General features: G+C 32.0%; 2 protein-coding genes across 2 annotated transcripts; both read right to left on the minus strand.

The window, feature by feature from the left end:
• Window positions 1–768: 768 nt before the first annotated feature.
• Window positions 769–2,834, minus strand: LOC122602012 (pectinesterase 2-like). Its single transcript, XM_043774749.1, has 2 exons — window positions 1,910–2,834; window positions 769–1,673 (listed from the first exon to the last, which is right to left on the minus strand). The coding sequence occupies exons 1-2, from the start codon at window positions 2,790–2,792 to the stop codon at window positions 997–999; spliced, it is 1,560 nt and encodes a 519-aa protein (XP_043630684.1). The 5' UTR covers window positions 2,793–2,834; the 3' UTR covers window positions 769–996.
• Window positions 2,835–12,557: 9,723 nt separating this feature from the next.
• On the minus strand, window positions 12,558–13,181 carry LOC122602013 (pectinesterase inhibitor 9-like). The gene has a single exon (XM_043774750.1). It carries the CDS (start codon window positions 13,179–13,181, stop codon window positions 12,558–12,560), a length of 624 nt encoding a protein of 207 aa, XP_043630685.1.
• Window positions 13,182–14,510: the final 1,329 nt, after the last annotated feature.

Raw genomic sequence — 14,510 nt, forward strand, 5'->3', positions numbered from 1 at the left:
GTGTGGAACGCCCCCCAGGACCGATGAAGGGCGTTCCGGGGGCATTCTGGGGCGTTCTCATGATTATAACGCCCATTTAAGGGGCTATTCCGTTCAGTCTTACACACACACAATCACGTACACATTTACAATTGAAACTTGGAAGTACAATTTTTGATTGGTAGATCACTACGATAGTAACAGTTTTTTATTGAGAGATCAATTTACCAGTTAAATCAGTACCTGGTTGGTTGACCAGTCTAACCTTGAGAATTGAGATTAAAATTACATGTAATAAATGTAAATGTAAATGTAAATAATTTCAAGACTAGTTACAGGATTATAAACTTAATTTACTAGACAAATTCTTTGGCTCCTCATCTCCACCCCGGCCAAAAATGTACAATGGTATTAGCCCACAAAAGGGTCCAAAATTTATACAAGGAAACTTGTAAACAAAAAACACGACAAAAAAGAAAAACATAAAAAAGTAAGACTGGGTCAAAATTAAGTGATCTTTTGTAAATAAATTGGAAGCAATTTAAAATATCAAAACATAATTTGTCAATCTCAAAATTAAGAATATAAAACGGGTCTAAAAGAAAATGAAGCGGCCCATTACGAAAATAAAAATGAGTTCAAAAAAAAATAAAATGACCCGTTACTATTCTTTACACGCATTTTCATACCTTTGTTTTTAATATATATATATATATATATTAATAGCAAGCTAGAACACATATGTACGAGTAAAAATAAATACATAGAGGAGGAATTATATGATACAAATTAAAGGGTACAAATTATTTTCATATATATATATATCTGTATAATGAATGTATGCTTAGAAAATACTGTAAAACATAATACAAGCTAGTATATAAAAAATAAATGGCAAATAGCTTTCCTACCCGTCAATTATTTAATTTCGAGCTTTAATTAAGCATGTGCCAGTAATGGAACTAATTCAAAGTATAACATCTAGTATTTAACAGTATTGAATGCATGTTTAATTTATTAAAGGCCATTATTGAAGGGAACATTGGTTGACGGCAACCACGACCCACCAGCGATGAAATTTCCGACCGTGAACTTTGATGCCTCCGCGGCACCCATGGTCGCATGGCAGCCTTTCCATTTAACCCTATTCGCGGTCGATGAACCAGGACCCGTGTTCATATACTCTCCATAATATAACGTATCAAGTGCGAAACTACCACTCCATGGCAACCAACCCGCGGGGTTTACAATGCCGTCAATGTACGTTTTCATAAAAACCGTCCTTGAATATTGCTTCCACGGCCTACCAAGATACGTCTTAACGCCGTTTAAGCTTGATGCAGCCGTGATACGAGAATTATGGATTGATATCCCGGTGTTTTGGTTTGGGTCGGTTCGACCTTGTGCTGTCAACGTGTTGGTCTTGTTGGGAGGGTCGCGCGCACGAATGTTACAATTTTGCAGTACAACGGCTGCATTTCCAAATATGAAATCGACAGTGCCATCTATATCACAATCTTTATAAAACTGTCGGTTTGAGAGAACATAGAGCGTGTCTTGGTACCCTTCAAAGCTGCATTGGTAGAAAACCGATAGATCAGAACCACACCGCAGGGCCACTGCTTGTTGGTTTTTTGGCCCTGCGGTGTTTCTAACAGTGATACCACGGCCTATGAATCCGTCTCCATTTACACCTGAATTTAATTAATGAAACAAGTCAAATAGATTAGATAGAATCATTTACTTTATCATGATACGTACACCATCTTTTTTAACCATATCATACGTTACTAGTTTATGGCTTATATAACAAAATGTATAAATATATACTCTCTGCGTCTCAAATTAAATATTCAATTTTTGACTTGTTATGTCTTATGCTTTCAACTTTGACCGTAAAAGATTTTATTTGTGTTCTTAAATTACATACCCATAGTAGCAGACCCAAAAGAGGTAGAACCACCTCCAACACTTTTACTACCGGTTATGATTGTTTTGCCAATACCATCTCCGATCATCATTATGTTGCTCGATTTTACCTCAACATATTCATTGTAGGTGCCTGCCTTCACATATATTACAAACCTTCGGCCTCCACCAGATTTCGCGGCAGCTAAGGCAGCTCCAACAGTCTTATAATTACCTGAACCGTCTTGAGCCACCACGACGTCTGCCTTTACAGAGGAGCCTGAAGATTGTAATAGCTTCCGGTCCCCGGGCTTCATCCAACTAGGGAACCCTTTGTAATAAGTAGGCTCGTAGTTAAGTGACGCATTTCCTGATCCGTCGTTGTTCATTGCCAAAGTATTGCTAATTAAAGAGGAAACATTATTGTTCATTAGTGGCAAGGACATGGAGTCACCAACATGTAGCTCTTGGCATCCAACTTTGCAAGTTTCGAGATTCGTGAGAGCTGTGCTGAGCCAGGTTTGCATCTCAACATGGTCACATTTTTTAGTAGGATCAATTGTCATGTTGATCCTCTCGATTGTGTTTTCGTAGAGCTGTTGACAATCGTTCCATGCAGTCTTTTCGAAATGGTTATGGCATTTTGCACCAAGACCTCGTGTGTTTGATTGAGCTTCTATGGCGCGTTCTAAGGTCACTTTTAACAACGCTTTGATGAAGTCGGGTTTATGTTTCACTGGACCGTAATTTGGTTTACCAGCCAAGACGTATTCACAAGGTTCCGGATGAGGTGTCTGGCTGCACCATGATCTAATCTCGGATATGGCGTAGCCATGCCCCCCCGAAAAGAAAAGAAGAAATAAGCAAGAAATTTGGATTGCTAAAAATGGAAAAATAATTGTCATCGTAACAAATTAAGCAAATTATTAAAAGAAGAGAGGTTTAGACTTAGTTTTTGCTGTGAAGAGCAATCCATGCAAATGGTTACTTTATATAGAAACTGAATCTTAACAATTGAGGAGTGCCTCAGCTAGCTGGCTAGCTAGCTAGAGAGTGACACATGAGATAGCAAAAGCATTTGTCTTCTTCAACTTTATATATATTTAATACCAGTACTCGTATATATGTAATTTTTAAGTTGTACTAATACGTAAAGAGTACTAATATCATCCACAACAAGAATGTCCATAGGAAATTTGTGGTGACATGGAGGGTGTGGAAAAATGAGGAGAGATAAAAGTAAAAGACAAAAACTCCTTTGGAATTTATATGGTTGTTTGTAAGAAGAATGAATATATTATTATTGTGGGTAAAAAGTGTTTGTTAGAAGGATATCCTAAACGGATGCAGATAGTCTAATAACTTATTGTCCCGAATTGAACCAATAGTAGTACGTACGTGGTTGCAATTATTTAGAGTATATTTTGTCATTTTGATCTTTTGGCATGCTCATATATATCACAGGCAGTTAAAAACTTGAACAATTTGACAGAGTCCAATAAGTCATGCAAAGTAACATTATGCTATCAATATTATAATGTAGTTTTTAACGTCTTGATTTAATTTGTTGTAAAAGGAAATAAAATTAACGGTATATATATATATAGTTTGTTGCTCATTTGTTTTCTACATGCATATATCCATGCATGTAATGTAATGTGATATATTTCATACTAGCTACCACTGGGCACATTGTACATATGAAATATTCAATCATTTATCGATCACATGCAAAAGTCCAACAATTCCATAACATGTCGCGGCCAATTGTCAAATCCGCAGCTGTATATCTCACTTACGTGATAAATTATGTTAATTGTGTAATTAATTACAAAATACTTAATTACAAAATGGTAGATGTGAATTGCATAAGCAAGTTCTTAAAATATATAGCCTTTAATTAATACGTGGTTCCTTCCTTCAATTCTCAGCTCATAGGTAGGGTAGAAATTTAAAGCTGTCGTCGTTTCATTTTGAATTTATACTTGGGATAAGTATCTTGTAGTGTAACAAACTTTGAACGAATGTCTATAGTAGGAAGTAACTAAAGTTGTGTGTATTGTACGTAAACAACTAAAAAATAATGTTTATTAAGTATCGCATTTTTTAAAGTTTGTTACATTCCAGGATACTCATCCCTTTATACTTTTATTGTCAATTTTTAATATACGCATACAAATGCGATAAAAGCTAGCTTTAACCATAGTTATCTAGATATTAGAAGCAAAATGTCGATCATTCATTTTTATAAAAGTTATTACAACAAGAAATTAAAACCACATTTGGTGACGAAAATTATCAAAAGTCAAAATATGCATTCGGGTATATCTTTAAGAATAAGCCTCCATATAACCATGTCCGTAAAATGTGATGCTAGCTTTTACTTGATTTATTTGGACTTTTGAATTTAGGATCGAATAGTATGTGAACCGTCATAACGAGAATGACTTATGTACTAGCTAGCTAGCTAGCCTATTCATTAACTAATTACATTAACATGTGTTATTGAAACACCGACAAAACAGCAATGGTCGAAATATTTAACTTTCGAAGACACGAAGAACTTTTATGCGTGAAAATAGAAGTATTTTGATATTTTTGATCAAACACTTGAAATACACTGCATTTATTATGTAAGAGTACTAGCGCATGAATCTCGGCGAACAGGATAAAGCACTTGTACTATATGCTATGTGGGTTGTACCACACGATAAGGAAAGTAGACTTTTGAGTGTGAAGTCAAATTAGTGATTGAGAATCTGTTGCCGGCCAAAATCGTATAGTAGCTCTTAAAAGAAGTTATTCAAACTCGCAACTAAACTTTTTCCAAGTATAATTAGTTAGTTAATTATGAAATTAGCTCACTCGGATTAAAAGATTTGTTATAATTATATCTGGATTATTCATGATCGGTAAAAATGTGAAGTCCCACCAAAGATGCCAACTATCGGTAAATGTAATATCGTCTAGTCCAGGGGCTCACAAGTCACAAAGTAATATATATCATCTGGTACGTATGATGTTCATTTGAATATGCTTATCTCAAAAGTTTTCATGGGATTTGATGCGTCGTTGTGGCCCTAATTTGCGTTGTGTCACGTAACGGTGTGTTTTACTCATAAATCCAAAGATCACTAGAGTCCGATGTAGGATTTGTCTAATATCTTACACTAATAAAAAACGTAGAGGCCCATCAAAAATGATCGACAATAATCATATGTCCAACAATTATCTACCTCATCTAACATATGTTTATGGTGAATATATATATATATATATATATATAAAAGTGAAGCAAATTATTAAAGAAAAATGATAATGACAGCCCTAAGGGTTGTTATTAGTAGGTTATTACACGCATAAGAACTAGTACTTTATACATATATTAAAAGGATAATGATAAATCAACTTAATTGGTGTGCCTAAAGTTGTGCTTAATTGTAAGATGATGATATGTGGAAAAATCAGGGGGCAAGATTAGGATAAAGAATTAGTGCATTCCACATGTCAAATTCCTAAGATTTTAGGCATATCTTTAAGCATACCAATTAGGTTGATTAATCATTTTCCATATTAAAAACCACCCATGAATTTTCGCATGACAAAGTATAAATTTTAATGCACCCAAAAAATTTATACTGAGGACTGTCATTAACAAAACCCATTATTAAATGAGAAAATGTTATGAATATGAATGGCATTATAGATGAGTAATACTTCACCCATATATCTACGCCTTAAAACCGTCATGTGTGGATAATGATATTCTGGTCCAAACATTTTTAGCAGATTGATTATTTCTAAAATGTTGTAAAAGTTAGAAATAATGACGACTTCAATCGACTCACATCATGTCGTCCCAAACTGATATTTGATATATGCATCTGATATGAGCTATGATAACCAATCAAGCCTACCCAAGGGTGGACAATGTGGTGGTCACTGTTGTTTCAAGAGTATGCTAGTTAATTTTGTTCAACTAGTCCACAAAAAACCATGTAAGAATATGACTCCCATTATTCGAATTAAATCATGTAATTAATTTTTTTTTCTCATTTAAGTGCGCGCTCAATTATGGGCTATGACTTTTAATTTTCAACCACCCTAAATTATCCGAAGCCCAAATCTCTCGGGGTGACTGGTGACCCCACAGCGGCCAACCCATCGAGCCCAGTTTTCGTAACTCCAATTCTAGGAAATATCTCACAGTTAAAAGTCAAGCCGAGATTTGAACCTCGCTCGTGAGTGAAACCCGATTGTCTTGCTATGCCGACCACGGATCTTTGGCATGGGCTATGACTTTTAAAAGGTTCATACCATTCGAAATTATAATTGTCCCATCTGGTCTACAATTATATGAATGCCTTGAATGAACGGGCCGGGTTTGGTAGGGTGTCATGACAAGCTTTGGGTAAATGTCTAAATCAACTCGTCTTTGAAAGACGGTCTAGTTTTTGTTTAAGCGCCCACCAGCAATCAAAAAGACGTGTAAAGCAAGATAGTTAGCAATTGACACGAAATGTATGAGTTTACAAGAACATTATGGGCCAAAGCCCGTCACACCTAGTTAATGATTAGTTTAGCTTTTTAACTTTTTCATATTTGATTAATAATGTGGTAATTATAAGGCCTGTATGGATATCACATTAACATCGACAATTTTTTAAAAGAGAAAAATGGAATATTGAACCCTGCACGAAATTTGATCAATTTGCTCTGTTGAGCCTATTTGACCTTTTAACTAAAAGATCGATTTGGTTAGCTAGTTAGCTTAACTGTAACATACATAATTACATAAACAGTAATGATAGTCATACCATCATTGTTGTGTTTTCATGTATGAAATTTCCCCTATTAAAAACATGTCCATGTTGACAGGTTGAAGCAGTTTCGGTTCAAGTTTAAGTCTCTTTTTAAGAATTTGTATGATAGTTTAGCTAATGTTTTTTGAAGTTATTTTACAAGTAGTAGATAAATAAAAACCATTAAACTTGACCTGCAATTTACTCAAACACTATGATTAAACCAAAATCGCAAGAAATCTGTGATTTAGCCAGATTACATGGTTTGAAACTAATAAAGCTAATGACAAATAGATTATCGTTAGGCTAAGAATATTTGTTAATTAATATCATCATAAAGTTCTTTATTAAAATCTTTATAATAAAATGGATATTTATCACTATAATCATAACTAGGATATTGAAGACCAATTAAACATCATATCATCATATATATAAACAATTTCCCCAAGGATCGATCCCTACAAGCTGTCATTTCTTATTACCTTTGCAGTCTGTATTTTTAAAGCTATTAAGATGCTAGAAAATACAAAAAGTTGCACATTTACAGATGAACACAAATAAAAAGAGAGCACCAAAGACAATTCCAATCATATGCTTTAATTGCTCCCTTTTTATCTCCAACGAATCTACAATTGCGATACAGCTTCTAGCCCCACTGCTTAGACGTACGAGACTTGATTTATAAATTTCCAGAACGGAAATGGTTTGGTGGTGCCATTAAATAAATACTCCATTTACAGTTTTACACCGTAGAATCATTAAAATTTATCTTTTATTGTTCAAAAAATTGATAATTTTATTACTGAAATTTTTAACAATAACATAGAATTGTTAAATGTTGTTATTTTTGGAAATCATTTGCTACATTACTTTTCCAAGGCCAGTCAAACAACACCACTTACGTACATGATATTTTACCTAACAGGACGTATTTTGTTTTATCTATCTATATCTATATCTATCTTACCTTAATATATATTGAATTAATAGCTAATTAACCAATCAAATTTTTCAATTTCATCAAATTTACTCTCGCTTATGTCATCATTTTGATTAACTATAAATTAAAAATCGTAATAATCATTATCCAAATATATTATTATATTAGTATTTATATTAATTTGTAGAAAAAGTCTCATTAATTTACAATTTTTAATTTTTCATCAATAATTTATACTTTTACTCCCGAATACTTAATTTATAATTATTTTTACCCAATTGTATATTAGTATTAAATAATTTATTGAAAAAGTGTCATTAATTTACATTTTTTTGTTTTTCATTAATAATTTACACTTTTTAGCTTTAAATACTTCATCTATATTTATTTTTAACCATCAAGTTGAGGGAATTTTTTAAAAATTTTAATCATTTAATTAATTTTAAAAAATCAACATAATCTCTCAATCAAAAAGGTATATAACTTTCTCCTGTTTTATATATTAGTTTTGCGTATCTTACTTTTAATATATACTATAAGACAGTTAAACTAATGACTTATTAACCAATCAAATCGCTTAATTTAATCAAATTGACTATCACTTATGTCATCATTTAAATTAACTATAAATAAAAAATCTTAATAATCATTATCCAAATATATTATTATATTAGTATTTATATTAATTCGTAAAAAAAATCTCATTAATTTACACTTTTTTGTTTTTCAACAATAATTTACACTTTTTAGCCCTAACTACTTAATTTATATATATATATTTAGCCATCAACTTGAGATGATTTTTTAAAAAGTTTAAAAAAGTATTTATATTTAATTTTCTAAAGTTACAATTGTTAATAAATCAAGAGTCCTAATTGTTATCAAAATTTATGAAAACAATCCTAATTTGTTATCTAATTATCATTCGACGAGTGATTGAAATAAACCTGTTCGTGTTATGAGTTAGCATCATGATCAAATACATATACTTGAATGTCAAGTATAAGATTACAATTGTTTTTATATTTTAATTCTTAATTATCTTTCATAATAATATCACATTATTAGTACAACTGGTTTTAAAAATTCCATGATAGATAAATTATTGTACTATATGCCTTGTGGTATCACTACTACAAATAAATTCATCAATATGTCTCAGCTAATAATGACAGTGACGAACATGTGATTATTGTACTACAACTTGTAAAGTACAGCACTTAGAACCGTATATATTCAAAATTATAAGCTTTTATGTATTAAATGTATGAAAATCTAATATTGATAATATTGTAAATCTCATGTCCAGTGTTGGACACGGGTCTAAAATCTAGTACTATCTATATCTATATCTATACTATATTATAAAGCAGATTTCCTCTATATTTTCAACATTGAACTTAAAATTTTCAATATTGATTTTAAGTATTTCTCAAAATGCCCTTCCTATCTATTATATATTTACCTAAAATAACTATAATACATTTTCTCTCTACTCAAATCTCAACCAATCATCTTTTTTCTCTCTCCTCCATAAATCATTTATTCCTCCCATTCATTCAAAATCTTTTATCTCAAAAACCGTATATCGATAAATTATAAAAATTGTATGGGTGTTCTTAAAATTTCATGCTCTTTCATTAGAGATGTCATTCGATATCCTTTCAACAAATTTTTAAATCCGAGGCCGGAGCCCGTACGATTAAGGCATTTGACTATCACATTCTATGACCTAGGTATCACCACCACCATCTCACCACCGCAACGTGCGGGTACTTGCTCTCGTCTATCTTAAAAAACATTTTGTCCCTTTTTAAAATTTCAAAAGATGATTTGAACTGCCTAAATTATCTCATTCTTTATTCACTAGTTTAAATATCTCTACCTAATATACTTATAATACCCACTCATTTTTCTCTCTCTTTTCAAATTTGAACCACTCGTTTTTTTTTCCTCTATAAATCATTTTATTCCTCTAATTCATTCAAAATTTTATCTCAAAAACCGTATATCGATAAATTATAAAAATTGTGTGGTTGTTCTTAAAATTCCATGCTCTTTCATTAAAGATGGCATTCGATACTTTCGACGAATTTTAAATACGAGGGCGGAGCCAACCCTCTAAGGCATTTGACTATTACACTCTATGACTTATCACCTTCCATAACCTATCACCCCACCATCTCACCGCCTCAATTCGCGGATACTTTGTCTCGTTCGAATGTGATACATTAAAACCCATTATCCTTTTCCGATAGTTATATGACTTGTACATCTCTGATCAGCCATATGCACATGCTAACGGCTAACCTAAGAGTTATTGGGCCATATATTTATGGGTGTGGGGGCCCATCCTAGTAATAACTTGCTTTTGAAAAGTTGGGTATAAACTTGAATGGGGATCCACTTCTTGTAGTGTGGGCCTGTGGGGGGCTATCCAGCTTAGTTATTGTATTTGTGTTGTGTTGTGTTGTGTGAAGGAATGCATACCTTTACGAATAAGTAAACTACCTGATTTACTCATCAATCCCCATGACAATATGCTTTCAAAGCTTTAATCGCACAAATGCACAATAAATATGTTAGTTATCACCTAAACATTTATTGTATTTTGATAAGGATAGAACACGTCTTGATAAGAATAACGGAAGAAATTTTAGACTCAACGTCATGTTTCTTGTACTCAAGTTCAATTCTAAGGAAAACCCATGCTGAGAAAATCTATGTTTCCATTTCTGAGAGCATTTTACTCACACTCAGGATTTGAACTAAAAACATCTCGGGCTCAGACTCCACTATATACCAACAAAATAATTGATGAAGTAGTTAAGTTATTTTGGTTAATATTTAACTATAATGGTTAAGTATTTGACTTTGGAAAGATCCACTTGTATTCGAATTTTACTTCTCATATTTATAAGGGTGTATTAATAAAGGGTGTTTCAAGAGCATTGGGTTTCATATTGGGCGTTCATGGAAGAAAAGTAGCAGAATAGTATGTTGTTCTAAAGAAATGCTTAACTTTATTGTTTAAGCGTGTGGTTAAGGCTTTCTTATAACTATAGGGTGTAAACGAGTTACACTACTTGTGAACTATTCAAGTTTGAATCACTGAAAGCTCAAATTCGATTCAAGCGGAGCCAAAATGAGCTCAAACTAAGTGTGAGCATTATATAGTTATCGTTAATTACTAGATTTTAGACCCGTGTCCAACATTGGACAACACGAGACTTGCGACATTATTAATATTAGATATTAATACGTGTAACTCATAAAAGCTTATAAGTTCAAAATTGATGATATAAGTGGATACTAAGGGCACGTTTGGTTTCACAGGTTCTGATGGAATTGGAATTGAATTCCATTCCGTGGTACGTTTGGTTGTCAAAAGATGATGAACTTTCATTCCATTGGAATGTAAACATTCCATCAAATGATGAAATCTCTATTCCTTGGGGTTATTGGATGGAATTCCATTCATTCATTTTCTTGAATTTTAAGAAAACAAAAAACATTTTATCAAATTTCATTCCTTCGATATCTAAGTCGGTTGACAGATTTCATTCCTTACAAAATTATTTTGTGAACCAAACATCGCCTAAGTGTTCAATTCAAATGCCAATAATGTTAAACTAATAGAAAGAAAACTAGTGTAATAAAAGAACATTGGAAGGATATATCATCCTTCATCATTTGAAAGACTATGTAAAAAACTAAATGATAACCTCAGCGAGAGTCAGTTTGATGAAATCGTACGATATTATTGGTTAATAAGTCATTAGTTCAACTGTTTTTTAATATATATATTAAAATTAATATAGTACAATTATTATTTAAATCTTAATATATTTACATTAAATTTAATTTATTTTTAATTAATTAATTATATATATATGATAGAACATATTATTGGATATATATTAGTTATTATTTTATTGGATAAATATTAGTTATTATTCTATCGGATATATATTAGTTATTATTATATTTGTTTATTATACTAAATTATCGGGTAAAAAATATAAATTGAATATATATTAGTTATTATTTTATTAGATAAATATTAGTTATTATTCTATCGGATATATATTAGTTATTATTATATTTGTTTATTATATTAAAATTATCGGGTAAAAAGTATAAATTAAAGTCAAAATTGAAAACAAAAGTCAACATTATAAAACGAGAGTTGTGATTGGTCGATAAATTATTAAAACAACTGTGCTTTAGTATAATAAAAGATTAATCGAGCCCGATCTTGAGCTTTAAAGACTACTAGACTTGATTAAGCTCGTTAGCCATGAGTTAATTATTCATCTTATTCAAATATCTATCAAACCTATTACAAGTTGAAAAGGGGTTACAAAACTAAAAACATACGGTTTAATTTAGATAAAACCATTAAATTAAACAAAACTTAATGATAAATATATATATATATATATATATATATATATATTGTAAAAAAAGTTTGAAAAGTAAACCGTCATATGTTATTGAAGATCTCTTTTGACATTCAATTACGTACTGAAAAGAAATGTAGGTAATCAGATATATAACTCTATTGCTATTTGGAGTATTTGAAGAGCAAGAAACAAAGATCCATATATAATGAGATTTGTCTATATATCTCCCAGCAGGTTGATTTTTGATAATATCCGATCTATGGCAATATATATATATATGTTAATAACATTCCACCTTAATTTACGCGCGTTAAAATAAAAAGTAAAAAATTCATCAGATGTTAATTAATTACAATCTTTCTCAAAACTTGATATTCACATATTATATATACATCGACAATTAATTATTATATATGTAACATAAAGACATTGATCACCACAAACTAATTAACTAACACAACATAACATAACGATCGAGTTTATAATACGTACAAGACTTCAGACTTTGTAATGCATAACTTATGGGTTCTTGATGGCCCGTGAAGCACGATGCCTTGCTGTAAACCGATTTAACAACGCAAGAGAATTGCTAGCAAGTTGTTTCACGTTCAAAAACCTTGCTTTGATCATACTTTTAGCCTTACTCCCAATTTCATCCCCTAAAAAACCATCAATACATGTCGTGGTGTCTGTTAGCGCAGCCCCGACCCAGCTTTGGACATTACTTTCATGCCACGTAAAGTTCTCCTCCCCGTCGTTGCCCATCTTTCGTAATTCCTTAACAGACTGAGTAATTTGGTTTACTCCATTGTTTATCTGTTGCAAGCAGTCTTCCAAGGCTTGGTATTCTTCAGGATTTCTCGTTCTGTTAAATTCTTTTGCTATCATGTCCACATAAGCCTTTGTGAACCGGGCTTTGGCTAGACACGTAGTAAGTGAAATTTGAGCTATTTTTTGCGGGCTAGGCACTTCTTTTTTGTTCGCAAATGGTAGGAGAGTTCTTACACATAGATCAGGGTATAACGTCGGTTTACATTGTGCCTCTAGGTACGTCCTAGCACGGGAACGTGACTCGACCGTGCCCAAAAAACCTAAGATTGTGAGAGAGACGAACAACAATGAGATAGTCATGATTTGTGCCATTTCTGTTAAGCTTTTGTGTGTTTGAAATCCTTATGTGTGTTTATTTGTTGTGTTGGTTTATATGAAAACATGAATTAAGATGTGGTAAAAGGGGTTATATATATATATATATATATAGAAGAGCTTGTAACATGCGTTTGAATTCGAATCATATTGCACATGCAACTTTGCTAAAAAACTAAGTGAATTATTTTGTGGTATGTTGAATATATTTTTTAATTATTATGATTGAGTAATTAGAAAATCTAAGTAACCTATTGTTAATCAAACTACGACCGTCCACTTGCAAAAATTAATACTAATATGACATATATAATGCATCAAGGTTGAGTTTTGACCTATATGGGTTTGATCATGTATTTGTGCAAGCAATGGCAAATATTGGCATAAGACAAGGGTGCTTGTCTTAAGCTAATTAACCGGACCAACACGTTTGCTTAACCAACATAAAGATGTGATAAACATTAAGCTAGTCCACATGTCAAACCTTTGCTGTAAACAATTACATTTTGGCTACAAATAATTGTTACAAAATGTTTTTGTTTAGTGACATGATTAATTTGTAATCTCTTAGAAATCATTAAAAGAAACGATAAAAGTCATAAAATGATACTGCTATTAAGGCAATAAAAGGTTGACGACACCAACCGTATGGGGATATGTATTTATTTTTAAAACATTTTTACTTTGACATGAGGCATTAGTATTATCCTCTTGAATAACATGTATCTTTATTTCAGAAACGTTATTGGTACTAATGTACGATGCCTTGCTAACAATTTTATTCTTATTGTTGTCAAATGGCAAGACACAGAACCTTTTTCCAGCCCACTCAGCCTAATTTAAAAGAGGGTACCTTAACTCCGGATTTGCATTGGATCATATCATGACTTCCCGTAATGTGTTTTATGCCGATGAAATACCTTCATTTAATACCGACATGATTTTGATATCCTTAAAAATCGAATATGTGTCTCTTAACTTCACATATGAGTAAAAACTGCATTTGTAATGGTATCACTTCATCTAATTTTTAAGTCCAGACCTGGTTGTATTTTCCGTCCGGGCTCAATCTACCCCCAAGTATTCAGCCCAATCTTGATGATATAGGCCCGGTCTCAGCCTAAGTTAATGTATTCGGCCCAATCTTTGTTTTGGACATAAACATAATTCTATTTAGGGTTATTTACTGAAATGATACCTGGACTATCCATCATATTACTGGTTTCATACCTATAACTTTAAAATTACTCTCATCATACCCCAACTTATCAATTTTTCACTCGGACGATACCTGACTTGACGGACGTCAGTTTGGCCGTTAAGTTG

The sequence above is a fragment of the Erigeron canadensis genome, chromosome 5, assembly GCF_010389155.1.
Source record: "Erigeron canadensis isolate Cc75 chromosome 5, C_canadensis_v1, whole genome shotgun sequence".
Taxonomy (NCBI): domain Eukaryota; kingdom Viridiplantae; phylum Streptophyta; class Magnoliopsida; order Asterales; family Asteraceae; genus Erigeron; species Erigeron canadensis.

Bases quoted from the DNA above. Each gene is read 5' to 3' on its own strand.
- LOC122602012 (XM_043774749.1), bottom strand. From the start codon at position 2,792: ATGACAATTATTTTTCCATTTTTAGCAATCCAAATTTCTTGCTTATTT. The intron at 1,674-1,909 runs GTATGTAATTTA...AATTAAATTCAG, and splicing joins TTTTGGGTCTGCTACTATGG to GTGTAAATGGAGACGGATTC.
- LOC122602013 (XM_043774750.1), bottom strand. From the start codon at position 13,181: ATGGCACAAATCATGACTATCTCATTGTTGTTCGTCTCTCTCACAATC.